This window comes from Coenobita brevimanus, chromosome 63 (assembly GCF_032717465.1).
Source record: "Coenobita brevimanus isolate Jiangsu-jjx chromosome 63, ASM3271746v2, whole genome shotgun sequence".
Taxonomy (NCBI): Eukaryota; Metazoa; Arthropoda; class Malacostraca; order Decapoda; family Coenobitidae; genus Coenobita; species Coenobita brevimanus.
The window spans coordinates 5,764,406-5,791,979 of NC_137016.1; the positions used below are offsets into that span (position 1 = coordinate 5,764,406).

Genomic DNA, 27,574 nt, shown 5'->3' on the forward strand with positions numbered 1-27,574 from the left:
TGAATTTGCCCTTCTACTGCAGCTCACCATCCTCCTTTAGTGAGCTAGGGAAGGAAGTATAGGATGTTTGTGTTACCGGATTGATTATATCGGTGCCACGAAGGAAGGCAGGTCTCTCCAGCACCCCCACATCACGCAATTGAGGGAAATAGGGTTAGGACGACGAGGGTGGTGACAAAGAGGATGGTATCTGTAATGATGATGAGGAGGAGGATTACATAGTATCATTCGTTTTACTACCAGACGATTTTGTTCAACTTTGGAGAACACGCTAGTATTGGATGGGTTAATCTCTTCGGTATGATGATGTAATTTAATTTTATTCTTACTTTCACACAACCATATTTAATTTAGGGAGAGACCTCTTCTTGTGAGAATATTAATTACGACGATATATAACTTCAATCTGAAAAAAATTCCAAGGTTGAATAAAATCGTTTGGAGTGAGGAAAAAAGAAGTGTGTTTTATGGGATTCAAGGGATTATTGAAAGCTATATCCCATCTCTCCAGTTACAGAAATTTGGTCTGGCTATAACCAACTGTAGGTGCCAAGAATATAACAGATGTCGTAGTAGTGAATGGATTAATTTTTACGTCTGATTCAAGCTTACTTTTATTTTTTTTAAAGTGTCTACTTTTCTTTGGTGAAGTTTTACAAGTCAAATTCACACTATACTTTAACTTCAGGCTGGCCTTATATTGTCATCTCCCTATCTTGAATGTCGTGCTGTAAATATTATGAACTACAAAATGATGTTAGTCACGAAAAACTGATCTGGAAAGCAAATAGGGCCTCAGAGCTGTCATTTTCCTCCAGGAGCTACGCGAAATTAGCTGTAAAAGGATGAAATCTAGGCGAAAATTCGAAAAAAAAAGAGTATATCACCAGTACATTTGTCAGTTTAGGGTGATTCCAAGGCCTTCATCCTTATCGATTTGTACCTCTTTATGGCATGGTTATAATTATCGTGTATATTATAAAAAACTTCGGATGTTGATATCAGTATGAAATAAATATCCCACAGCGAAATATCAAGCCGTAATAATGGAAAACGTGCTAGAATTGATTACTGGTTAATGAGAATACGGCCATGTGTGTGTGTGTGTGTGTGTGTGTGTGTGTGTGTGTGTGTGTGTGTGTGTGTGTGTGTGTGTGTGTGTGTGTGTGTGTGTGTGTGTGTGTGTGTTTTTGTGAGGCCTTATTTAATTATTTTCAGATCTTTGAAAGATACCTCGTAGGGAAGTGATTACATACTCTCTCCATTAATCATCTCAGTAAATCAAATAACCTTGAATGGGTAAGAGTGAATTAATAAAGACGTCCGTATTGGATTTCTATTTTATTTTATCGCAGCCCAATCCCACTAGCTTTTTCTCACATTTCCACCTTTTCTCCTACTTGCAGCGTGTGAAGGAAAGAGTGATGGAGGAGCCTGGAGGAGATGGAGGGAGCGGCGCCCCCCTGTGTGCTGGCAGGATGAGAGAGGGCGAGGAGGGAGCAGGAGAGGTGGTGCGTCTCCTAGTGCTTGGAGGGCATGGCGTTGGGAAGTCAGGTGAGAGGCCTTGGTTAGATTAGGTTAAAAGTAGGTTTGGTAAGGTTAGGTTAGCTTAGATAGGTTTAGGAAAGATTACGTTCAGTAAGGCTAGGTTAGCTTAGAATAGGTAAGGTTAGGTTAGGTGAGTTAGTCGGGTTAGCTGGGATTAAGGTGTATTAGACGTCTACTAGTGCAATTGGAGGCTAGGTTTTGGTAAGTCAGGGGAAAGGGTTAGGTTACAATGAGCTAAGTATGAATAATGTTAGGTTTTACTCGTTTAAGGTCTGGTATGCGCTTCCTGGTGGTTTGCGGAAATGGCGTTCACTTATGTCCTGGGAGATGATGGGTTGAGTCTTAGGCTGGTTTGAATATAAGAGACGAAATTCAATCAAGATGGGTCAGGTTAGGTCAGACTTGATTAGATTAGATTATTTCAGCTGGGGTGTGTCATGTTAGGTTTACGTGGATTAACCTAAGCTCAGTTTGGCTAGTTTGTTTTTGGTGTACACAGCATAGACTATGATGAGTCAGGTTAGGTTTGGGGAGGTTTCAGTAGATTAAAATGAGTTCAGTTTGGACTGATGAGGTCAGATTTACTGTGGCTATATTAGGTTATCCTACGTTATGTTAGGGTACGATGAGCTACATTTGGTTTCTTTTAGAATGAATAGGTTAAATTAAGTTCATTAAGGACAGAAAACGTTAGATCTCGTATGCTTAGATTTAACATGGCTAGAATTGGTAATGATAAGTTAGTATAGGTAAGTACAGAATAGACTGAGTTAGCTATGCTAGGTTAGGTTTGAAGTACTGTAAGTTACATCAGCTTTGGTTTGGTTAGATTAGTTTAGCTTGGGGTAGCTTAGGGTAGGATTTACTTTTGTTTAGGATAAGATGGGTTTCGTTACAGAATATTAGCTTTGGTTAGGAAAGGTTACGTTAGTTTATGATAGGATGGGTTAAGTTAAGGAATATTAGCTAACGTTAGGATAGGTTACGTTAATTCATAATAGGGTGGGTTAAGTTATGCAATATTTTCTTACGTTTGGATAGGTTACGTAAGATCAAGTTATGATAGACTAGGTTACAAAATCATTCACTGACACACAGGTGCTATGGATTATAACATGACAGATGAAATTCCATGTCGAGACAGACCTAATTAATTATCATTATTCACAGAGCGGCACAGGGTGATTACAGCAGGTGATGGCACAAGCAGTTTTAATACCTGTCATTTGCACCCAATACCAATTAGTTAACGTTGTAATTACACTGACTGATTTGAGAGTCAAGACCTGATTACGTCGATATTATGTAACAGTAATTTGTTTCGTAAGAGATTGATTGCTGTCTCTCTCGTTTATTGCAGCGATTACTGTGCGCTATCTTACTCGGCGCTTCATTGGGGAGTACAGGTCGCAAATAGGTAAGTCCTGAGAGAGAGAGAGAGAGAGAGAGAGAGAGAGAGAGAGAGAGAGAGAGAATGTGTGTGTGTGTGTGTGTGTGTGTGTACTGTATATTATAGTGTATATGTATGAGTGTCTCAGGTGGGTGTATGTATTATGTGAAAAAGAGTGAGTGAATGAGAAACTCTATTAAAAAGTCTGGCTGACATGAAAAAACACAAAAAATGAAAAAAAAATGTATGAGGGAATTTAGGAATGAATGGAAGCCCAAGGGGTGAGATAAATGAATGACTAGGAGCAAATATTTATCAATGGTTGAACTGCAAGAATTAAGGTTAATGAGATAATGGCATGAGAAGGGCGATGGAAATATCATGCATGCCACAGAGATATAAAATACGAGAAGAACAAAGAATAATGGCAGAAAGGCAAACGAAAAAAGACGAAAAACGACCCTGAAACGCTGCTTGTGAAAGACTGAATGGCAAAATTGATCTGACGGTGAGGAATGAAAATAACAAATGAATAAAATATGAAGACAACTTATGGTGAATTTAAAATGAGGAAAACTTGTTCGCCTCAATTGTTTGTTACAAGAGTATACTATATTTACATAACCAATAATATGTTTGAACAAAATCGTATATTCAAAACGTAAATATAAAATGCATTGTCTCCAAATGTTCTATCCTTGTGACATACTCTTGAAAAAGGAAATATATATTATCCACACGCTGATATTTTTACTGTGAGGCTATAACAGTTCCGGGCCAACTTGATCCCTGAAGAGAATTGATGTCCAGTCAAAACTGCATTATCCTTACAATGAACAGAGCTCTAGTATGAGATATTCGTTCATTCATTCGTCATCATCAACATCTGTCCCTTCCGAAGATGGGATGAGAGAGAATCTAAAAAAAAGGAGGAAAAAAAAAGAAAAAGAAAAAGAAAAAGAGCAAATGCAAAAACAAGAGCTCTCTCAAGGACATAGCGAGCCTGGCCATAAAACTATTCACACGTCATTCAAACTCCCGGAATCCGCTCCTCCCAGCGAACTTTAATATCTACACTATATTTTGCTTTTGCGTTTTTATCAATATGCTTCACATTTATCTCTCTGATAATGTCATTCCACCAAGTATCAAGAAAAAAAATAGCGGGAGGGGGAAGCGTACTTTTCCGTGCATGCTTCGTCCGTGGTAAAGAAAATTTCGAGGGAAAGATATAGTATTCCATCTCGAGGGATGTCACACGCCATATTTTGAGACTATCACTCCCGGTCATCTTTTTCTCTGATGACTCCGATGTTTCAACCCTCCATTCCGATGACGCAGTTAATTTTATTCTTGTCGCTACCATACGATTATTATTCCTCTTACTAAAGCATACTTGTAGTGACGGAATTAATGAGAGTTAAACTCTAGCGCTGCCAGTGAGAAACATAACTCCTAAAGAGAATCAAACTCTCTGGTAATAGGAAAAATAATGAATAAATGCTGTCTTCCGTATAAAGCTGTTAACGTAAAAATATACTCTTGTTATGAAGAGTTAATTTCATACCCTGCTCCCAGACAACCACCGAAATAAGCAGTTACCCATTCAGTCCAATTACATACATTCTATTTTCCTATCTCCAAATGATTATATTAAACTTTTATGAAACCTGTATTTGTCCCATCACTACAAGAGGTCCCCCACGCTGAAAAAATCGTCTGGAGGCAGCAACAGAAACTGAATACAACACATTACCAGGTTGAAGCCTCAGTGTGTGGGAGAGTGGATCATTCCCTCTTATAGTTCCATACAAAATTTTAAGTTTCCACTAAAAACAGCTATTCATTTTAATCATTTATCGCCACTTCTTTAGAGTTTTATTCAGCCTAACGAAAGACGATTTTGTTTACCGAAGTGAGTACATGAGCCTGCGAGTTTGCTGTTGTTACCATATCCTTCTGAAAGTTGGAACAGGTCTGTTATTTAATTCCACTTATCCCCAGGTGACTTCATTTAGCTAGGAGTGAATCATAGGAGCCTGAGAGTTACCAGGACGAGACTAACACAAATGACACACTAAAACAGTCTTGTAAAATAGCTGAATTCCTGATATGTGGTAATGTATAATGAAATACTTTGTCGTCATAATCTTACACTTTGAAACAGGCCACGAGGACAGGATGAAGAATGAGATTGTGCAGAAGTGTGTATGTGAGTGAAATGGAGGGGGGAAAGGGGGGGTGGAGACCAAGGATGAGATGATGGGATTGGATGGAGATATGAGAGAAGGGGATGTGGACTGAAGAAAGATCAGAAATCAGAGTGGGATGGAGGCGATTTGTTTGTGGCCTCCTCTTACGAGATAAGGAGTCTAGCTATAGTTAGACAGATATACAGATAGACTTTCAGAGCCTGTGGACTGATGGCGACTGACAAAAAGGTGCGGCTCTGTCTAGAATTACTGCCGCTATTATAACTCAGTGAATTAAGTTACGGTTCGAACACAAAACGAAACTTTATGAAACGCAACATGAAGCAAATATTACTTTCACAATATAAACTGTATTTTGTAATGGTGATAATGATGATTATGCAGGTAATCAGCATCATCACTATCGGTATTATCCTCTCCAATATCATCATCACTATCATCATTATCTTTATCGTCAGTGTTAGAGCAAGAAGGGAATACATGAAAATAGCAATAACAGAAACACTGATGTATAATGGACAAAAAGAGAGGAGAGAACATAAAGAAGAGAGAGAAAGAGAGAGAGAGAGAGAGAGAGAGAGAGAGTAATTACTGACTTGCTGATACAAGTGGACCAATTACGAGTATAGATGATAGATGATTCAGGACTGAGGTGATTATAGGAGGAAGTGAGAGAGAGAGAGAGAGAGAGAGAGAGAGAGAGAGAGAGAGAGAGAAATGAGAAGAAAATGGAAGTGAGGGAGAGAGGAGGATGGGAAATAAGAGAAAAAAAAAATTGAGAAAAATGAGAAAGAGAAAGTAAAAGAGCGGTGAAGCAGAAGAGACAAAAAAGGAGAAAGGAAATAAGGGACAGAGGGAGACGGAGGAGAGGAGAGGTGGGGGAAGGAAAGGGATGAGAGATTAAAAAGGGGAGAAGGGAGAGTGAACAGAGGTATCGACATTTGGGGAAAGGAAGAGAGGAAGAGAAACAATAGAGAAGGAGAACAAAGGGAGAGTAATACTGAAAGGGAGAGAATGCAAAAGTGAGTGGGAAACTTGCGAGTGGGAGACGAGATGAATGTAAAGAAAACAAGAAGCAGTGCCAATGCACAGCAAACCCGTCCTCGGCAGTCATTTTAGTGCTGACGTATAAACACAAACACAACAGGATACCTAGTCACAGATGTCTCATATCAAATTTGGAGTAAATCGGGTGAAAATTGACGATTTAATGCAAATTTGAAATTTTAGGCCCGACCCACCTGACACTGACCCCCCTACCGCTAAACAGGGGGATACCCCCCTGATGTAATGAGGCATGTAATAGGATGCAGATTTGAAAGATGCATCTTCATGTTTTGCTTTCATGTCGATATGACGAGTTTGAAGAGAGCTAGGACGAAAAAACGATTTTTTAGCCGTATTTTTTTTTTTTTTTTTTTTACGTTTTTTGGACCTACAACCTGGGCCTTGGCCCAAATTGGCCCCAAACTTATCTAGGTGATCAGGACAGAACCCATCATCCCTGCAGCTTTAGTCAAAATCGAACCAGTAGTTATCGCGTAAAGTTATTAACAGACAGACAGAAAGAGAGACAAACAACAGACACACCAAACGAGTGAAAACAATACCCTTCCCAGAGCCCTCCCAGGGTGGGGACGGGTAATTAAGGAAGATGGAGGAACCTGAATAAAGAAGAAAGAGAAAGAAAGGGAGAAAATTAGAGAGAGAGACAGACAGACAGACAGACAGACAGATAGAGAGAAGAAGGGCAGAAAGAACAAGGCAGGAACAGAACACGATTAAATTTTGGAGATAAAGCTTGTAATGATTATAGGTAAAGAGAAAACTGGAACAAGAAAGAGAGCCAGCGGGAAGGAGAGAGTAAAGGAATGAGAAAACAAAGATTGAGAACGGCAGATAAGAGAAAAAGAATGAGAATTAAGTGGAGAAACAAAGAAGGCAGTTATTATAGTGAAGAAAAGAGGAATTAGGAAGAGAGAGAGAGAGACGACGAGGGAGGAAAATTCTGTAAGGGAGGGGAGGGGAGAGGGCGAGTGTAGGGGTTAAGTTTAGTAAGTAAGGGGTGGGGAAAACATTGAGTAGGGGAAGGGAAATGAGGGAGGGGAGGGGCGAGAGGGGGAGTGAGGACTCAGTAATGGGAGGGGGCGTGCAGGGTGGAAAGGAGGGGAGAATCAGTGAATGGATGGATCGGGAGGGGTTAAGAGAGGGGAGAACAGTCAGGGGAGGGGGTGGGAGAGGATGAAGGAAGAGGGGATTTTGTTACAGGAGGGGGCGAGAGGGGATGAAGGAAGGGGAGATTCTGTGAAGGGGAGGGGGAAAAGGTCATAGGTAAGCGTTAAACTCACACAGCACATCCAATCTCACGTAACGTCCGGTGTTTTCCACAGTAATTAAATTCAGGCATGAATGAAAGGCAAAGCTCGCGTCGAGGTGAAACTGAAAGACGTATGAATGAAACTCAGGTCCATATTGAATTAATCTGAAAGGCGCCATGGAAATGAGCAAAAGTTAAATGACGAATGAATGATTTTACGACTAGCGGTAAATGTTCGTGCATATATGAAGACATTTTGAATCATTTCTTCCTACCGCACCTGCAACATGTAGACTTGCAGTGAGGAATATCGCTCTAGTTTTTATTCTAGAGATTATAAAACGCTTACAAAACATTCTTGAAAGTTTGTTGGGCTCCGAACGTCACAGCACTGCGTGTCGAAAGTCATTGTTCACGGTTTTGCTTTTTACCGTAAAGATGTGGGATGATATTCGTTTCCGCAACAGTACGTAATGGAACCTTGAACATCAAATATGATAGTATAATCCCTTCACTACTTTGACATCATTTACAGTATTTTTGCTACCAACGAGCGATTGCACTCAGCTTAGAGAAAACATTTTGGTTTAGGGGTTAGATCGCCTTTATTAATCGTTTTACCTGGGTGTTCTGATCTGAATACAATCGTCTTTGTTGCTCATTTTGCTCTAACTGAGCTTTAAATGCCATCTCTCCATAATGAATGCTAAAGCGTAAAAACAGATTAACGCTGGAATATGATGCCTAGGAATGAAAATTTGGGCCAGGTTAAGGTAATGAGAGTATAGTAACAATAAAAAAATGTAAATGGCATCTCGGGCAGAAGAGATTAGTGTCTGCACTCCACTGATGGCTTTTATATTTTATTCTTCCCTCCATCAAACCATGCATTCATAATTCGGGCTGCCGTATAGAAAGGTTACACTCTTTTTCATCTTGGTCCAAATTTTCGTCCTTTTGTAACCTATTTCCAGCAGTTTAGTGTCAAGACAGTACAGCGGCCGTACATCCATCTCAGAGCACTTCTTCGTGACTAGCACCATGATCAATTGTCAGTTTAGTTGTCTAGCTTATCATTTATGACAGAGACAGCAGTTTTAAGCAAAGTTACGAATACAGTAAAGTTTAGTGAAGGTCATATCTAATGCTTTCACTACATTAGTCTTTCCTAAAATGATTAATATTGCCTGGTTAAAGCACGGATATTAAATAGAAGAATACGATGGCGCTGTTTTGTTGTCCCGTCCTGTTGGTAAAAAAAAAAAAAAAAAATCAGCTAAGACAACAAATAAAGGCTCAATTCATCACCCAATTTGAGAAATCTAAGCTGCAAAAAAATAAATAAATAAATAAAATAAAGGAGGCGAAGAAAAAGAATATAAAGATCGTCTAGAGATTACAAGGATTTTAAAAAGATGAGAAAGAAGATTATGCGTCCCCCATCGAAAAGGACTAAAAAATATCTGCAAAACTGGTTCGCATGCACAACAAAACCGAAAGGTGGTGAAAGCAAGAATTTACACATATTTCGTCCTGGATTAATCATGTTAGTGTTGTCACAGGAATAATACTTGTTAGCATTAGTAAACGTAGAGGAGAATAATACTCTTGTTACATGCAGTGACATTTTAGAGAAAGGTTGGTGATGACAGGGACGCAACTGAAACATGAAAGCAATAATATGTGTAATCTGTACGTATGTGTTTGAATTCTCGCACACCTGATTACCGTGTGTGTGTGTGTGTGTGTGTGTGTGTGTGTGTGTGTTGGTATTTGTGCGTCGGTGAACTGATGGGCCTCATGATCTGTTCCGAGAGTCAGAGTGAGTCAGTCTCTCTCTCTCTCTCTCTCTCTCTCTCTCTCTCTCTCTCTCTCTCTCTCTCTCTCTCTCTCTCTCTCTCTCTCTGTACAGATACAGGAATTACCACGTTCAGTAAGAATGACACACACACACACACACACACACACACACACACACACACACACACACACACACACACACACACACACACACACACACAAAGAGAGAGAGAGAGAGAGAGAGAGAGAGAGAGAGAGAGAGAGAGAGGCGAAACTAAGCTAATTTGACGCCTGTCCACTCATTCATTGGCAGTCTTTTGATGCAGAGGTGATCTATAATTTGCACTTGTTGCCAGGCGGTCCTTCCTTACGGTAAAATCAATATATGGGAAGACTACAGTAACAGTTATACGATTACTAGTACTGTGAGATTGTCATATATCTTTATTTTTCTAAACTTATCTTCCATATGTGAATAAAACTGGTAGGATGCTGGGAATGAAATATTAGAGTATGGTTACATGGGACCTATTGACAAACTACCTCCTGAAGTGAACCCAAACATTGATTCACTCCTAATTCAGGCAGTTTTAGGAGTAACCTGGAAATGAAGTTTGTTTACTTGCATATCCTCGAGGGTATAAAAACTAATATTGTCCCTGAAATGGGGGTACTAGAGTAATAATCAAACTCACCTGGACAAGGTTCTAAGTCAGCCCTCCACAGTACAGGACTAAAGGCAAAATTTCAGCACGAATCTTGCTACTCTTGGGCGTTTAGTTATTTATTTGTTTTTATTCTACAGCCCAACCACGTTCACAGTAGTAACGTCAACTTGGTCTTCGTTTCCTGTCTCGTTATCCAAAAGGTGTAACACTTACCCCTCTCGGCCTCTTGGATAGCTCTCTTTCTATAGAGTCATCTGGCGTTAGAAAAAAGAAATGAGTTGTCGCCACCATAAGAAAGCTGTGTGAGAAAGTATTAGCACTCTCAGGCTGATGTACTTAAAACTGGGATAAAACACTACAGCTGTCGTGACCACAAGGGAGTTAAGGGAGACAGTATTAACATTTAGGTCTTTGTGTTTCTCTCTAACGTAAATACAATTGTCTGACGCTAGTTGGATAAAACACACTAGGCGAAGTGACACGATAACAGATTAATAAAAAGGAAGACCAGGGCAAGGAGTAAACGACTACTGTACGAATATTATACAACCCGTCTAATTTTTAACCTATCTCCTACGTATTAAAAAAAAAAAGACCGCTGTTACAATGTCATTGCTTGAATTCAGTTATTATAGAAATAGTTCATTTAGTCCAGTAACCTCGAACTGGAAACAGTCATTAATTGTCAGAAAAAAAAAATGCGGCAACGACTCCAGCAATAATTTTACGATCATCTGAACAACAGTATTATGGAACCCATCCGTTTTTGTCTATTGTAACTTTCAAATTTACCCAGAGTTCTTAGCGAAATATCTTAAATTTTAAACTGCTAAAAACGAAGGGTGCCAAAGGAATATCATAAATAATATAAGATCATTATGTCATCCCACTAATATCTGTCATTAAGGATTCAACACATGAAAATAGAGTGCATCTGGAATTATACATAGACAATTTTAATGCAAGTAGTCCATTTGCAAACAGTAACCTCCGACTGGTCCATGTGTTTTAAAGATATAGGAGATGAAAGGGAGGCCAACGACAGGATTAACATCGCTATTAAAAAGTTAAAAATAAAAACATTCAATAGAAAGTAGTCCAAATAAAGCGAAACAAGAAATCAAACACTTCCTCCTCCTCCTCCTCCTCCTCCTCCTACTACTACTACTAAGCATTTAATATATAAATAGATATACACAGAACTACACAGAGACCTCGAGCTGATAAAGTGATTCATTCCAAAGATAAACCAAAGGGGAAGACTGCGACAACACCAACACTGTTATTTCACAATTTACTATATTGAATCCATCCACGTGTCTGATAGAGAGAGAGAGAGAGAGAGAGAGAGAGAGAGAGAGAGAGAGAGAGCGACTATCACAAAATTATCAAGACCATACCACGTGATCGGAGCAGCAGCGCAACTGATAACCTAGTCTTGCTCGTTGCTGGAAGTGAGAGTGATTGGTGAGCCCCACACAAGGTCCCCTCCCGTCACCCTCTCATCTCACCAGCACCCCCTTTCCACACCCTAGCACCTCCCTATCATCATCCCTGCACATCCCTATCATCACCCTGGCTCGCTCTCGTCCTCTCATCACTCATCAAAGGCCTGATCTGTTTGCCTGGTATCATTTGAGTTGCTTGAGAGAGAGAGAGAGAGAGAGACAGACAGACAGACAGACAGACAGACAGACAGACAGACAGAGAGAGAGAGACAGACAGACAGACAGACAGACAGACAGAGACAGAAAGACAGACAGACACACAGACAGCAGAGAGAGAGAGAGAGAGGAATCTGTCTGACGGACATCACGCAACTGCTTGTGCATGCATGCATGTATGTATGTATGTGTGTGTGTGTGTGTGTGTGTGTGTGTGTGTGTGTGTGTGTGTGTGTGTGTGTGTGTGTGTGTGTGTGTGTGTGAATTAACGTACGTATTCATGTATGTATAGCCTAAGTATAATCTATTGGCCTGGTATCATTAAATTGCTTGTGTGTGTGTGTGTGTGTGTGTGTGTGTGTGTGTGTGTGTGTGTGTGTGTGTGTGTGTGTGTGTGTGTGTGTGTGTGTGTGTGTGTGTGTGTGTGTGTGTGTGTGTGTGTGTGTGTGTGTGTGTGTGTGTGTGTGTGTGTGTGTGTGTGTGTGTGTGTGTGTGTGTGTGTGTGTGTGTGTGTGTGTGTGTGTGTGTGTGTGTGTGTGTGTGTGTGTGTGTGTGTGTGTGTGTGTGTGTGTGTGTGTGTGTGTGTGTGTGTGTGTGTGTGTGTGTGTGTGTGTGTGTGTGTGTGTGTGTGTGTGTGTGTGTGTGTGTGTGTGTGTGTGTGTGTGTGTGTGTGTGTGTGTGTGTGTGTGTGTGTGTGTGTGTGTGTGTGTGTGTGTGTGTGTGTGTGTGTGTGTGTGTGTGTGTGTGTGTGTGTGTGTGTGTGTGTGTGTGTGTGTGTGTGTGTGTGTGTGTGTGTGTGTGTGTGTGTGTGTGTGTGTGTGTGTGTGTGTGTGTGTGTGTGTGTGTGTGTGTGTGTGTATTTACCAAGATAGACTCGTCCTCATGCCACTGCAGTTACTTGTTATTATGACCCCAGACTCATCTGACTATGAACCAAATGGGCTGCAGGCTGATGTCGCCCTATTCCTGCGATCTACTATCCTCTTTTCGAAGGGATAGATGGGGAGTACAACCAAGCAGTAGAGCTATTCACTACGCCTACCACCACATGATGTCTCGCTGTCGTATTTCAGTTACTTAAGATTATCAAACGAACGGAAACTTGTTACCTCAATCATCGACTTTATGGCTTGATCTGCTGCTTTAGTTGCCTCTGTTGTGTGTGTCGTTAAACTGACTTACCAGCTACCGTATGAATCAACCCCAACACTCCCCTTGCTTCCCTCCTGCCTTTACATACTCCTCTATTTCTAGCATACTCCTCATTCTTTCCTCCTTACTATCCTCCTCTTCCTCATATGCAGTTTCTAGTTTCTTGTGTATATACCTATCCTCTGTTTTTTTTTTTTTTAATTACAGTATTATCTCCGTATACATTTGCTCTTCTTTTCTTTTGTTTTTGAGTTTCATCACTATCCACAGCACTGTGTCTGAACTGTACCTTGTGATTCATATGGCCTGCTGCCTAAGTATTTCGCAAAAATAAGCTTTTGCCAAACCTATGTGCAACAGCTGCAAGACAGTCCCTATGTGTTGTCTTCCGCCAGAATTTGTGAAATCGAATACAAAAGTTTGATTTGCGGACGTGTTTGGCAATACAGAGTAATGGTGTATTATCTCTAGCCCGTCAACAATAAGCATCTCTCGTATGCAGAAGGGTTTCTCGTAAAACTAAGGGCCTGAATATATAATTCGGGATGAAAAATAATAAACCGCACATATGCTCTGATACCGTAATTGCAGTGTAGCATTTTGTTGCAATGATCATTATCGCAGTGTGAATTGTTGGGTATTTAACAACTCGGGCCCGTCGCAGGATTCATACAGAATATTGTTATGTTACGATAGTAGGCAGAATGTCGAAAAGCGAACTAAATGAGATTCTTCACAATAGACACTAGTCATATTATGATAGTCTTGTTCTAATGTTTTAATTTCAGCTTTTGTAGAAAGTAGTATGCTCCTGTTTTACTTCTACTTCCGAAACAGTTTATACGTGCCATTAAAGTCTTCTTCTAATTCCGCGGTCTAGGAGTTCAACAGGAGATAGCAACTTTATTCAGACTATATCCATCCTCGGTGGTCTGGAATTCCTCTGGTACCATGGTGTTGGTGAAACCCACTGAATCCGGGCACCGTCTTTGATACTGTATTCTTGCTGCTACCAGATTCAATCAACTTAACACCTTCAGCCTGGAGGCGTACTCTGTATTTCATTTTTGCTCTCACCAAAAGAGTATATTCACATGCCAAAGGACTTCGGAGTCATTAAGGGCCCATGCAGGCTATAACTTTTCCTGTAACAAAAAATCTTAACTAAAATTCTGAAACTGCTGAAGCAATATTCAAAGAACTCCACATTCCAGATAATAATACCACAGTCGAGATTAGAATGACAAAAAAGAAAGAAAACACAATTGTATATCACATTTTTTTTTTTTTTTTTTTTTTATGTGTCTGACTCTGGGCATAGGCTTCACAGCCTGCTATCAAGGCCCAGCAGTCCTCCTACATACCATACACCTCTACATGTCACCACTTCGGCACTAACACCCACCGTCCATATTGAATGCATGCTAGGGCTGTCTCATACAGGACTGGTGTATTGGTATTAGCGGGGGTATTTTTACGACATGTCGGCGGGTCTTCTGGTAGATCAGTAAAGACTGATTGAATGAAATTCAAATCCTTAAACTGTTCCCTGCCCCAGCCGGGATTCGAACCTGGGTCCGTTAGGACTACAGGCCACCTCTCTACCGATTGAGCCACCGCCTCCCCCAAAACAAACAAAAGTTTGATTTGCGGACGTGTTTGGCAATACCGAGTAATGGTGTATTATCTCTAGCCCGTCAACAATAAGCATCTCTCGTATGCAGAAGGGTTTCTCGTAAAACTAAGGGCCTGAATATATAAGTAGGGATGAAAAATAATAAACCGCACATATGCGCTGATATTGTAATTGCAGTGTGAATATATGGTGTACAGTCTTTGAAATAAACATCGTATTTTGACGTTAGGTCCAAAAGTCGTCACAAAACGCCAAAAAATATTGATTTCTCACAACTGCTGTTAAGAAATCTTAAAAAGTGACACTTAGGATTCTGAAAATACTTTGATCATTGTCGACCTAATAAGAGACTTTTGATATGACTCATTTTTTTTTTTATCTCCTTAAGATCAAGGTCATGGTCATTCATACTATGCAAATCATGTTCACTCATGACCCACTAAATTTTCACCGACTTAGAATCGGCCAAAAACTTTCCGATTTAGCACTTTCAGGCATGAGGCGGCCATTTTGATTTTCCTCAGTATCTCAAAAAGTGATAGATGGATCTCAGTATCAATACCCAGGTGCACTAGTATATGTTGACGACTACACAATGGAACACTTGCTAGGCAATAGATTCCGTAGTTTTTGCTGCGCGGGAGAGCAAAAATTGAAAAAAATAACATAGACGGCGCTAGTGCTAGGAAAAAAAACTTTTGGTGCCACACGAAGCCTGCAGCCCAGATACACCACTCCTGAAAAATTCTAGTCTTTTATCTCGAACGGTCGTGGAATGCCAGCCTCCTAGCTCCCCCCGCCCTCCCCCCTCCCCGCCAAAAAAGAAGAAAATTGTCTACAATATCAATAAGAACACAGAATGTGGAGTTCTTAATAACTGTCATGGTAGCAGCAAGAGTAAGCCGCAAAAGACGTCCTCGTTTTGAAGGGTCTCGTACTGAAGGGGTATATCAAGAGCTTATCCAATACCTCAAGATGAAAAGTGTTCTCCTAAGCTACATAAAACAGTCAAGAGATGCCACGAATGAAACGCAAAAGACACCTGCGGGAGCAATGGACCCGACCCCTCAGTTCTGTGATGCATTTTTCATCATACTCTTGGAATTTCTAGACGATTTCATTCAATTTTAGGAAGACCTCTTGTAGTGAAGCCCGAATCTTACCTATCCAGTTCGGGAAACCCCTCCAAAGCTAAATAAAACCATCTGGGGAAAGCAAAAATAAAGCAGAAAACACGTCATCGGATTCAAATAATTAATGGCTTGTGGCGTCCCTCACTTACGCCCCGTTACTCTTATTACTTGGACACGTGCGCTACTCACGTGTGGAGGTGACGGCTTTGTACGGGAGTCCTGAATATAATGGCCTCTAATAGTAATAGTAGTAGTAGTAGTAGTAGCATTAGTAGTAGTAGTAATAGTAGTAGTGGTAGTAGTAGCAGTAGTAGTAGTAGTAGTAGTAGTAGTGGTGGTGGTAGTAGTAGTGCTAGTAGCAGTAGTTGTAGTAGTAGTAGTTGTAGTAGTAGTAGTTGTAGTAGTAGTAGTAGTAGTAGTTGTAGTAGTAGTAGTAGTAGTAGTTGTAGTAGTAGTAGTAGTAGCAGTAATAGTAGTAGTAGTATTGGCAGTAACAGTAGTGGTAGTCCCTGACTCAAATGAAATGTGAAACTGGTGGACTGTAGGTTATAGTTGTTCTGCAGTCCACCCTCTTCTTTTCGGAGGATATGGAGGGAGTTGAGGGATACTTGCATAACCAAGCAATAGAGCCGCATGGTTGTGTCGGTCCCACCACATGAAGGCATTCCTCTCCAGCACCGTCTCCCACTGGAGCAAAATACAAACAGATTCTGTATTATAGAAAAATATGAACAGATAGAGTACTACAGCAAAGTGGAAACAGGTTCAGTATAACAGAAACAAGCTGGTAGGCGACGATGGCCAGCTCTAAGCGGACCAAGCTTTGTCAGCGACTGGAAGTGAGTTTCGACACTAAAAATCATTTCTATATAAAGGTACTCCAGTGAAAAATTCCACTGAAGAATCATGGCCCTGGCTTAATAATATTCGGAGCCTTAGCATTTCGCGTGAGCATAGTCGTGATTTTAGCTATTTTCACCGTATTATCATTTGATGACCTTTGACCCATGACCTGGCCAATGTAGCACACAGATGAAAGTTGTAGTACTAGTCAGAGTCTATAAGCATGCAAAGTGTCACTGAATTCCATCGAGCCGCTGGGGAACTAGGGGTGCATTTTTGAAAACTAGTACTGGTTGCTAGGGACACTGAGGCCAATCTTGGCAGGGTTTCTACTCGAAAACTAGAAAAGAGAAGTTAAAAATGGATGGCACACTTCCGATAGGGAACAACCTCAAGGTTACGGCTAAAGGAGTCAGAGCTTTCTACGCCCATTAGTAATGCTTCTACAGCTCAAAACGTGAAAAGTACGAAAAGAACGGGTTTTCGGCCGCTGACAGACAACGATTAATTTCCTAGTAACCATAACCTTGCGGACACAACTGAGTCATAGGCTGATCATTGTGTCGAAGTTTGGTTGGAATCGGTTAATTCTGAAGGGTAGATGTGCCTGCCCCATTTAAACAAGAAGAAAGAAAGAATACAAGAAAGAAAGATAACGCGACTAACAATAAGGGCAGCATGGGGCTAGCCAAAATTATGAAGAGATACAGTGTTACAGAAATATGGAGACAGGTACAGTTTAGCAAAATGGAAACAAGTATAGTACTACTGCAAAATGGAAACACACCCAGTATTATTCCTGTATGCTGTGTTTCCAGAGTTTCTCGCCAATCCCCAAAACAAATTCACTTGGCAGTAGGTAATGGCGTGGAGCTGTTACTGAGGCGAAAAGCGGCTGGTTTGCACTGGGATTACTTGCTTCCTCTTCCTGCTTCCCTTCCCTAATTCTCTGTTCCTCCTTTTTCTCCTTGATTTCCTTTTCGAATCTTCTTCCCCCTTTTTCTATTTCTCCTCTTCTTTCAAATCCTGTTCCTCATTCTTTGCCTCCTCATCTTTTTCCTCCTTCTCCTCTCTTTCTCCTCATTCCTCTCCTTCCTTCCTTCTCCTCATTTCCTTCTTGCACTCCTGTTCCTCTTTCCCTTCCTCTTACTTCCTCCTTCCCTATTCTCTTATGTACTCTCTGCCCGCCTCTCTGACGATTCCTTTCATCATCGCAATTGCTTAATATCGTTCCATATTCTCACTCTCCCCCAAGAAATAATTCAGGGTGAAGATGACAGTCGGGTGGCGGTAAGGAGAAACACGTGTCGCACCAGGAGGGGAGGAAGAGGGGACACCGAGAGGGAGGAGGGGAGGGGATGCAGAGGGGGGAGGAGGAGGAGGAGGAGGAGGAGGAGGAGGAGATGGAGGAGAAGGGGGAACCAAACCAACACCATACCACTGTCTACTTCAACTGTGTTCTGTTTCTACCGTCGTACCCTCCTCCCATATGCCCCATGACTTTAAGAGGAGGAGTGGGATGAAGAGGAAGGGAAGGGTAAAGTGAGAGGAGAGGAAGGTAGAGAGGAAGAAGAAAAAGACAAGGAGAGAGGGGGAAAGAGAGACGAGGGTAGAGGTGATGGTTAAAGGTGGAAGAAGAGAGGCAGGACGAAAATGAAGATGAAGGAAAAAAGTAAAAGACCAGAGGGAGAAAAGGAAGCGAAGAGGAACAAGAGAGTCAGGAGGATCATGAGATAATCAAGAAGGAAAAGGGTAATAGACGTGAAGAAGAAATATATAAGAATGGGATGGAGAGGAAACAGGAGGCGAACACAAATGCGGATGAATGGAAAAGGTGTAGAAATGAAGTGAGTAGGGGGTAGGCTAATATGTAAAATGAGTGGATGGTAAGAACGATAAGAAGGTGTGTGTGTGTGTGTGTGTGTGTGTGTGTGTGTGTGTAGGATGAGGGGGGTGAAACAAGGAATAGGCTCAAAATGGATGGGTAAGGGAATGAGTAAGTGCAGAGTGGGTGAGTGAAGGGAAACTAGCCTCAAACAAATACAGGTAAAGAAAACAGCATTATTTAAGGCTGGCATGAAGTCCTTCCCCCATACTTATTTTCCCCCACAGCCCTGCTCCCACACTGACAAATTTTCCCCCTTGGGCATCTTTCCTTCCTCTTGAACTTATTTTCCTAATGGTCTTAATTTTTCATGGCCCAATTTTCCCGTGGGACCATCTTCCACCTTTAACTTATTTTGTTTTTTTCCCATGAACCTGTAGTCTCTCACGGATCTACATTTTCCCGTATCCATCTTCTTCTATGGATTGTTCTTATATAGACGTATTTTCCTCTAGGGCCTATTTTCCCTATGGACATTCTCCTCATGGATCTGTTTTCCCCATGGATGTATATTCGTCTTGGGTGTATACCTCCCACAGAGTTATTTTCTCTGTGGACTTATTACCCTCCCCCCCCCCAGGGACCTTATTTTCCCTTCTGAAACTTCCTACCCCCATACATCTTATTCTCACTGCACCCTGCTCACCCACCCACCCTGCCTGTCCATTCCACCCATCTATCCGACCCACCCACACACCAAATCACGCTGCCCCAAAACTCACCTTGCTAACCCACGCCTCCCACCCACCCATTCCCCCACCCTACCCTCCCATCCATCCGCACATGTTGCCCACCCTCACCCACTCACTTATCAACTCCATTCACACTCTCACCCTGCCCAAGCTGTCACCCACCCACCCACTTATTCATAACCCATCCACCCACCCACCCTGTCCAACTACCCACCCACCCAGCCCACCTTGCACATATCCCCCACTCCAACCCACACCACCCATCCCGTCCACTCCCCACCCTCTAGCCTATCTCACCCACCCATCCAACATGCTCCATCATGACTCAGCGACTTCACACACACACACACGCTCACACACACACACACACACACACACGCACACGCTAACACACACACACACACACACACACACACACACACACACACACACACACACACATACACACACACACACACACACACACACACACACACACACACACACACACACTCACAGTGAAAAAGAGGAGAAGGAACTGAAACCTCCCGCCAACCTTATCATTACTAGGCGATCAAGGTGACTCATCTGAGTGGAGAGAGAGAGAGAGAGAGAGAGAGGGGGAGAGAAACATCAGGAAGTCTTAAAAAAAGAAAAAGAAAAAAAGTTGCCATTACACTAGAGTACATAGAATACATACACAGCGGAGTGGAATCCCTGAAACCAAGAGGTGGGGGCATTTCCTGAAGGAGAGAGGACACTGACCATTGAAAGAGGGCAACATGTTATCTAATTCAGCCTGAAGACTTTTTAATTTCATTCTTGCTTTCCCTAGGCAGTTTTTATTCGGCTTGGTATAGGCCTCAAGTGCTAGAGGGGTTCATGAAAGCTTAATCAAACCGGCACGGATAGGAATTTTTTTTAAATAACAGAACAGAGGAAGGAAAAACAAATGAATAAAAAAAAAATAATCCATACACCAGACTACTGGTGTCCTCTGTTCATAAAATATTTGTAACAGTTAGACTTGAACAGCTGTTGGTTGAAGTTTGGAGGGATACAACTCTGAGGAAGCGAGTTCCAGAGATGCAGTTCGGGGAATAAAAGAATTCTGATAGGCAGAAGTTCTGCAGTATGGCTGAGTGACATTCCAGTCATGAGTGCTACCAGATGCCCGTGTGGCACGAGGGAAGGCATGGAAAGGTGGCACCATGGACGCAACTTCGTATTCTCTCACAGGCTGAATAAACCCACCTAGAGAAGCAGGAATGAAATGAAAAGGACGTCATGGTGGGGAAAATGTAAACTCCTTTATTATGGCGATGTATTTTAAATGTGATTCTTGCTACACCCAGACGATGTTAATCAGTTCACAGTAGACCCGGATTTGGAGGTAATTCTAGCAGTCACTAACCCTTCACTCCCATGACGTGGTTTTCGTTAATATTTTTGCTGTCTCAAGATGATTCCTTTTTTTTAGCTGAGGAGAGACATTTCGAGTCTGATGGGTTGTATATAATCTTTATTTAACCCCTTCCCTACGTCGTATCTCCCTTAAGCTGAAAAAAGTCATCTGGTACTGCCCTGAAAATATTATAATGTGGAATCGGACGGAAGAGATCAGTTAATAGATAAGATTTTTTCATAAGCTAAGTAGAATTTCTGGTAGTTACAGGTATGAACAAAAAATTTACGTTTTCGTGATGAATTTGGAAACCCTTCAGTTGCGAGTTACTTTCTTTGCTTTGAACTTCGGTTAGTACTTCATTACAGCAAAAGTTTTATTAATCATTACTAGTACAGTTTTGTCGATAATGAAAATGCTTCATATATTATTTTAGCTCACGATAACCTGTTTTCTCCTCAGCAAAGGTATTGATTTGAAATGGGTAATTCTATTCAGTGTTGTATCGTCTCTATATTCCATGCAGAATTTGGAAAGCTTAAATGATGAATGAAGGGATATAGCGCCCTTTTCACTAAACGCTATGTTTGCACTTCCTTTTCCTATGTGTTTTATGTTCCCATTTCTACATTCATCCCATTCCAGGCATTAGAATGAAAAGGGATGATGATGATGATGATGATGATGGTTACACTTCAAGACGTGGCCCAGCACCCTTGGGAATGATGTCTCTGAGAGAGATACTGAATATAAAAGCTAATTCTTTTGCTTCAGAGAAGTAATCATCAACTGACTCTCGCAGTTACGGGACAATTGTACTCAGTGTAGTGCTGCGTGGATTTACTGAAGGCTGTACATAATGCTCACCTAAGTATGAACAAAATTTGCTGGAGACCAAGAACACAGCACATAAGACTTACAAAATGCTTCATAGGTTTCATGCTGATTGGATGAGTGTATTTACATTTATTTCGATTTTTTTATTTACCATTCAGTACAAAACGTTGTTGCTGAAAGTCATGCAGATAATTATAGTAGAGCAAAGTGATAAACTGGCACATGGATAATACAAAACTACTCATTAACTTGCTACTATTAAAATAATAAGAATTTTGACGTAAATAAAATAAGAAACGAAGAGAGAAGAGAATCTAAACACTGAGTCAAGATATCACAGTTTGTCACGGAGCACATTTCTTGCTATATAGCATAGTCAGCCCGAAAAAATAGCTTTTCTATTTTCATTTACAGAGGGTAAACCCAACAAAAGCTGTATTGCAGTTGTATTTCCCGTCCTATTTTCTTTCCTACATATTGATAATTATTTATGCTCTCCATGTTGCCTCGCTGTACTGTTCACTATTCCTTTTCCTCTTTTGTTATTGTCACCTAACCAACATAATGTGTTTTTAGTTGAAATAAATTACGTTAATTTCCTACGCCATTATATGAGCCACTGAATCACGTTGTCTTATTACAGTCATTCCTGCTTAGCGTTCAGTGACAGTGTTCCCCAGTGTTGAGGCTTGTACTGTGTGGTACATAAATAAAAAATCCAAACCCAATCAATCCTGAGATTATTACATTTGCATATTTTTCTTCTAAAGTAGACTCGACGTACTGGAGGGGTCAGTTAGACTTACTGTGCATTCTTTGTTCATTTCCTTTCTTTTTTATTTACCTATTTTTTATATGAGGAAGAAGGAACCAAACACCGGAGCCCAAAAACCGTCCCTTCCAAGAAAAAAACAAAAACAGAGAGCGAAATTCAAGATCCGTTTTACCACAGGACGCTACTCAGCTGAATAAAATCGCCTGATAACTATCTATCTATCTATCTATTGCCAGACGCCACAATCCCGTACGGGGTGGCCATTTGACTCTTGAGTTATTTGTTTTACAGGGAGGGGCACTAACCCTCCACCAACTCACTTGACACGTAGGGAGCACGTATGGTTCGGTTATATGGTTACCACCCAGCGTTGTAAATGGTTTCTTGGCTTACAGGAAACCATTTGGGTTGTCACTCAATGTAAAGCCACCTGTAATGGAAAGAAAAGCAATAAGTAGTGACAGGAAAGATGGGAGAAATAGGAAGAGAGGAGGGCAGGCACAGAAAAAGACTCAAAGGCTATGGAAGAAGTAGGCAGCACTACTTCAAGTAAGTGGATGATGGTCGCCACCACCTACCACTAAACATGAACAACAAATTGAAATAATGTCACCGTTTCAAAAGCTAATTCTTATCTACCCATAGGTACCATTATTTGAACCATACTGTCGTGGTATCAACAGTGCTGTGTCAACAATAGCCATTTCTACTCCTTTTTTACTAATTTTTTTTTCTACTCCTTGTTATTTTATGTTTCCTTTTCACATTCAACACATTCATGATTGGTCCTTAGCAATAACGATCCCTTGAGTGCTGGAGTGTCATCATCATCATCATCATTTTGAATAGTTGTTAAACAAATAAACTATTATAAAAAGTTACTCCGAGCAATGATAAAATCTGAGCTTAAGTGATGTTATATGCTTGGATATATCATCTAGCAATTCTCAGCAGTTAAATAATCAAGCTAATTAGGTACTTGTACAATTGTCAAAAAACACTACATGAAGTTTAAGACACATCAGAAAGAGCGATGTATGAACTGAAATTTTGCAGACAGAAAGAATAATAAAAGGTCTGAAAACGTTATTTCCTCGGCTACCCTCGATGAACCTCAGGGATAGTACTGTAGGTCTGGTAAAACCTAGATATCTAGTCTGATTAAAAAAAAAAAAAAAGAACGATAAAAAGACAGAGAAAATAAAAGTCTACTAACTTAATAAAACTGTGCTCAGTGGCAGGATAACGATTTTGCCTCGATCCTCTTCAGGTTTTATGCAAGCCGAACTGTTGCATTTTCACAGTAAACAAAAGTCTATTGTGTGTGTAGTCCTTTCACTTTACCAAATCAGAGCACTGTGAAGTCAGGTAACAATGACGGTGAAAGAGAAATACATAGATAGGAGGGAAATCGCACCAGAATAGCAAAGTTTTGTGGTGTTTGTTTACATGCATGTTGAGGGCCTTTCCTGATTGCCACGTGTGTATGTGTGTGTGTGTGTCTTTTATTTTTCGCATATAAACTCTACTACCTGGCCGGTGGAAAAAGCAGCATACACGTGGAGTATAGCGGAAAAATAGAAAAACAAAATTGGCGAATACTTCCTTTTCACAGCGCTTTCAGGCTTGGCCAAACGAGCGCCAACTTCCTGGGCTCGTGTGACCTGCATTTAAGCCCTTCAGCCCGAGGACGGCATGTTTTCTTTATATTCTCGCTACTATCAGATAATTATAATTTGCAAAGGGGTATTTTTGGAGCAGGAAGGGTTAGGCATACCATTTATAAACTCCTTCCATACAAGAAGCCTTTTATAACTTGAATAAAATCATCAGTGGGTAGAGAATATTATACCGTAATAAGAAAAGTCTTCAGGTGGTTAGTGCCATTTTTTTTCTTGATGATGCAGTGTATTCTTTGTAATGTATAAACACACAGATATACGCAGATGTCTTTTACTAAGGTCATCCGCTCAAGGTTTTGGTACCGGGGCGTTAATCGAAGTGGCAAGTTGCCTTTATCAATCCAAACAATTTTTCCTTTTTTACTCCACGTCCTCATCATCACTCTCGTCATGTCTGAGGGTAATGACAAAATTAGCCATAGGACTGGAGGCTGGATTATACAACAGGGCGATAGGTACGCTTTACTACCATCACTAATAGCCCTCTACACTAACCTGCCCCAAACTGTCATCTCTCCATCGTGAATATAATGCTACTCACAAACAGGTGCTACAGAAACGGTATGGAGCGGTGGCAATATCTTAGTTTATAAGGAGCTACGTGAAATAGCTGCAGAAGGTAGAGAATCTGGACCCTGTTAAGAAAGAAGGCGTATAGAAGTTTTAACACCTTCAGCCTGAGGTCGTCTTTCCCATTTTATCCTTGCCACCTCCAGACGATCCTTCGTTAGTTAAAGAGGCGTTTCTTCAATTAAAGGGGGTAGATTTAACCTTCATTAATTAATTTACGGTGAATGAGGTTCTTGTATACTGAATAATGTGGTCCGGAGTTAGAGGAATTTAGTTAAAAAAGCCATCACCATACCAAATGGGGTATTTTTTTTCCTTTTTCTCACTTCTGAGTCAGTGAATACTGTATTTCAAACACACACACACACACACACACACACACACACACACACACACACACACACACACACACACACACACACACACACACACACACACACACACACACACACACACACACACACACACACACACACACACACACACACACACACACACACACACACACACACACACACACACACACACACACACACACACACACACACACACACACACACACACACACACACACACACACACACACACACACACACACACACACACACACACACACACACACACATACAAACAAACAAAAGTGATCTCTCCTACGTTGATGCAGAAGAAGATGAAGAAGAAGGAAGGGAAGGCGGAGAAGGAGGAAAAGATGATGATGATGAAGAAGAAGAAGAAAGAGGAGAGGAGGAGGAGGAGGAGGAGGAGAAGAAGAAGGAAGAAGGGGGGGAGGAGAGGAAGGAGAGTGCAATACCAGCGCGATAACTCCCCGAGACTTCTATATTCGGTGATGCTCTAGACGAATCCGCTCATCCGCACTTTACCCAGAACTCTCCCTCAAAGCTGGCCTGAAATTAGACCCAGACTGCTTAAGCTGATTGAACCATTGAACCTTGACATTTTGACAGACATTTAACTATTTTCATCATTTCAAATCTTCCTGCTCGCCATACTTGAATCCTCCCCCAAAATTTGATCAAAATTGAGTAAAAAATGCTAAAGTTGATACTGTCATGTGACCTGGACTTTTAACATTGTGTTCTCAAAAAACTAAAAGTCACACCCTTGGTTTACCTCCAACACTTCCACCACGTTTGATTCGAATGAGGTCAAAAGTGCTTTATTTCTTCTGTTCACACACTGACACACGGGTCGAATGTTGACCGTGTCTTGTGACCTTCATCTTAAGCAATTGTTCTAAAAATTTACTCACACGGTTCTCACCTTAACCTGAACGATTTCACCAAGTTTGTTCTACATCGGGTAAAAACTATCTAAGGTGATTTGCAAGCTGAAAATCTGACCTAGCCCTGGGACGTTTATCTTTGACTTATTGTTTTTAAAAGGAATTAGTCTGTTCAGCTTCTGCCCCTCAGTCCTTCCTCCCAGTATGACTGAAATCAGATGAACACTTTTTGAGCTACCATGTTCACACACACACACACACACACACACACACACACACACACACACACACACACACACACACAGGAGTAAAACATCATGCCCACTCCGGCGTTGGTATAAAACTAATCATCTAGAAGTAGAAAGAATAAAGCAATAAAGCCATGTGATTAACGGGGGTAAATGAAGCTTGGATTGGAGTCTCCGGTGGGGCGATTTGATTAAGCTTATGCCATCGGGTCCTTTATCGCCAGATGTCTGCCTTTTCCCTCTCATCCCAAGCTATTCTTCTTTCACCTTGATTTGGTCCATATTTGCGCCCTTTAGCAGGGTATTTCACGAAGTACAGCGGCCCTACCTTGAATCCATAGCACCTCTTCGTGACGAGCACCACACTGAAAAATTACTTTCTTGTTACAAATCAGCACTCAAGACGATGAGATGAACATTTTAGACCAAAATATAAATTCAAGTACCGTATAACACAGAGAACAAATACCTACACTTGCCTGCAGGAAAAATCTAGTTCTCCTTTCACTATATCATGAGCTCACTACGGCCTGTTATCACCTTTATTACCATGACGTCATTTTTAGTTTATTCATTTTACCATCGAACAATTTTATTCAGCAAAGAGGGAAAGATTTCTATCGGGGGAGTAAAACGTACCCTTAATTCATAACCTTACTCTTAAACGTAGCCTTCATCCGTAACCTTACTTTTAAACGTAGCCTTCATGCCTTCATCCATAACCTTACTCTTAAAGGTTGTTCTTGGCCTAAATAAAATCGTCTGGTGGTAGCCTGAGCAAAAGAATAAAGGTGGTAAAACTAGCGAATATGAATACTAAGCAGCCTTATGTGACAAATGACTATACTCCGGTAAAAATGTTGCGCTCATCAAGCAGTGTGCAAATATCTTTCACCCAGCAACAGTTTATTACACGATACCTGCGGCAGAATTTAGAGGCTAATTTTAACTTGCGGGTGTGGGGGGGGGGGGGCTTGAGGGGTATTGCTCATTGCGGTAGATCTATCGGCCGCTTCGACTTAGTAGGGATCAGACTTTAAGCCAAGGTCAGGTCCAGTTTTCAAGCCGAGCCTTCTGCAGCGAGGTAGAAATAGACTGGTTGCGAGAGACCCATATAATCCTCGTTTGCCGGACCATATATATATATTGCGTAAGTACAGAGCCACGGGAAATGAAAGGGAAAGATGATTTTATGTAAGGGATAAAGCTTACCCGTGGAAGCACTAAAGAAAATTTGGAACATGATTTAATATGGATAACTTAGGTCGGGACTTTTGAGGGCAGGAGGAAATGAAGAAGATGGTAGGGATAAGCTAACTGGATAAGCATTTGTGAAGGCCCTTACGGAAATTGACAATACTGTATAGTAAAAGATTATATCGAGGGCAATCGAGAGAGAGAGAGAGAGAGAGAGAGCATAGATGAGAAATCGACATTAGACTATGCTTCGAACTGTGTGCATATGAAAAAAAAAAAAAAAACACTAAAAAAAATCAAGAAATAAATTTAGCGGGGATAATACTAATTGAAAAAACTGAGAAAATGAATAATGCAAAGGAAAATGTATATTTGTTAAAAGAATGAACTCATGTAAAGAAGTAACGAAGAAAATGAGTACGAATTAACAATGAAAATAGGAAATGGAAAGTGAGAGTAAACGAAGAACTGGGATAGAACTGATTTATATGGAGAATGAACAGAATAGATAATTATATATGTGTGAGCAAAAATTAACTTGGGAACATGATTTGACAAACGTAATGCTGAGTGGACACACACACATACACACACATGGAATGAGACAGATAATATGAGATATCTATGAAACAACAGACAATATGATTCTTGTATACAGTACAGAATGCAACAGTCAGAAGGAATGTTATGAGAACTA

At 40.9% G+C, this 27,574-nt stretch overlaps 1 protein-coding gene across 1 annotated transcript in view; it reads left to right on the forward strand.

Annotated features, from left to right (window-relative positions):
• The window catches only part of LOC145404290 (uncharacterized), a 132,390-nt gene that overhangs the window by 70,242 nt on the left and 34,574 nt on the right, over positions 1-27,574 (forward strand). Inside the window, exons 4-5 of the mRNA XM_080275811.1 lie at positions 1,407-1,554; positions 2,909-2,965. Of these exons, the coding sequence (XP_080131937.1) occupies positions 1,407-1,554; positions 2,909-2,965 (205 nt within the window). The remainder of the gene's footprint in view (positions 1-1,406; positions 1,555-2,908; positions 2,966-27,574) is intronic.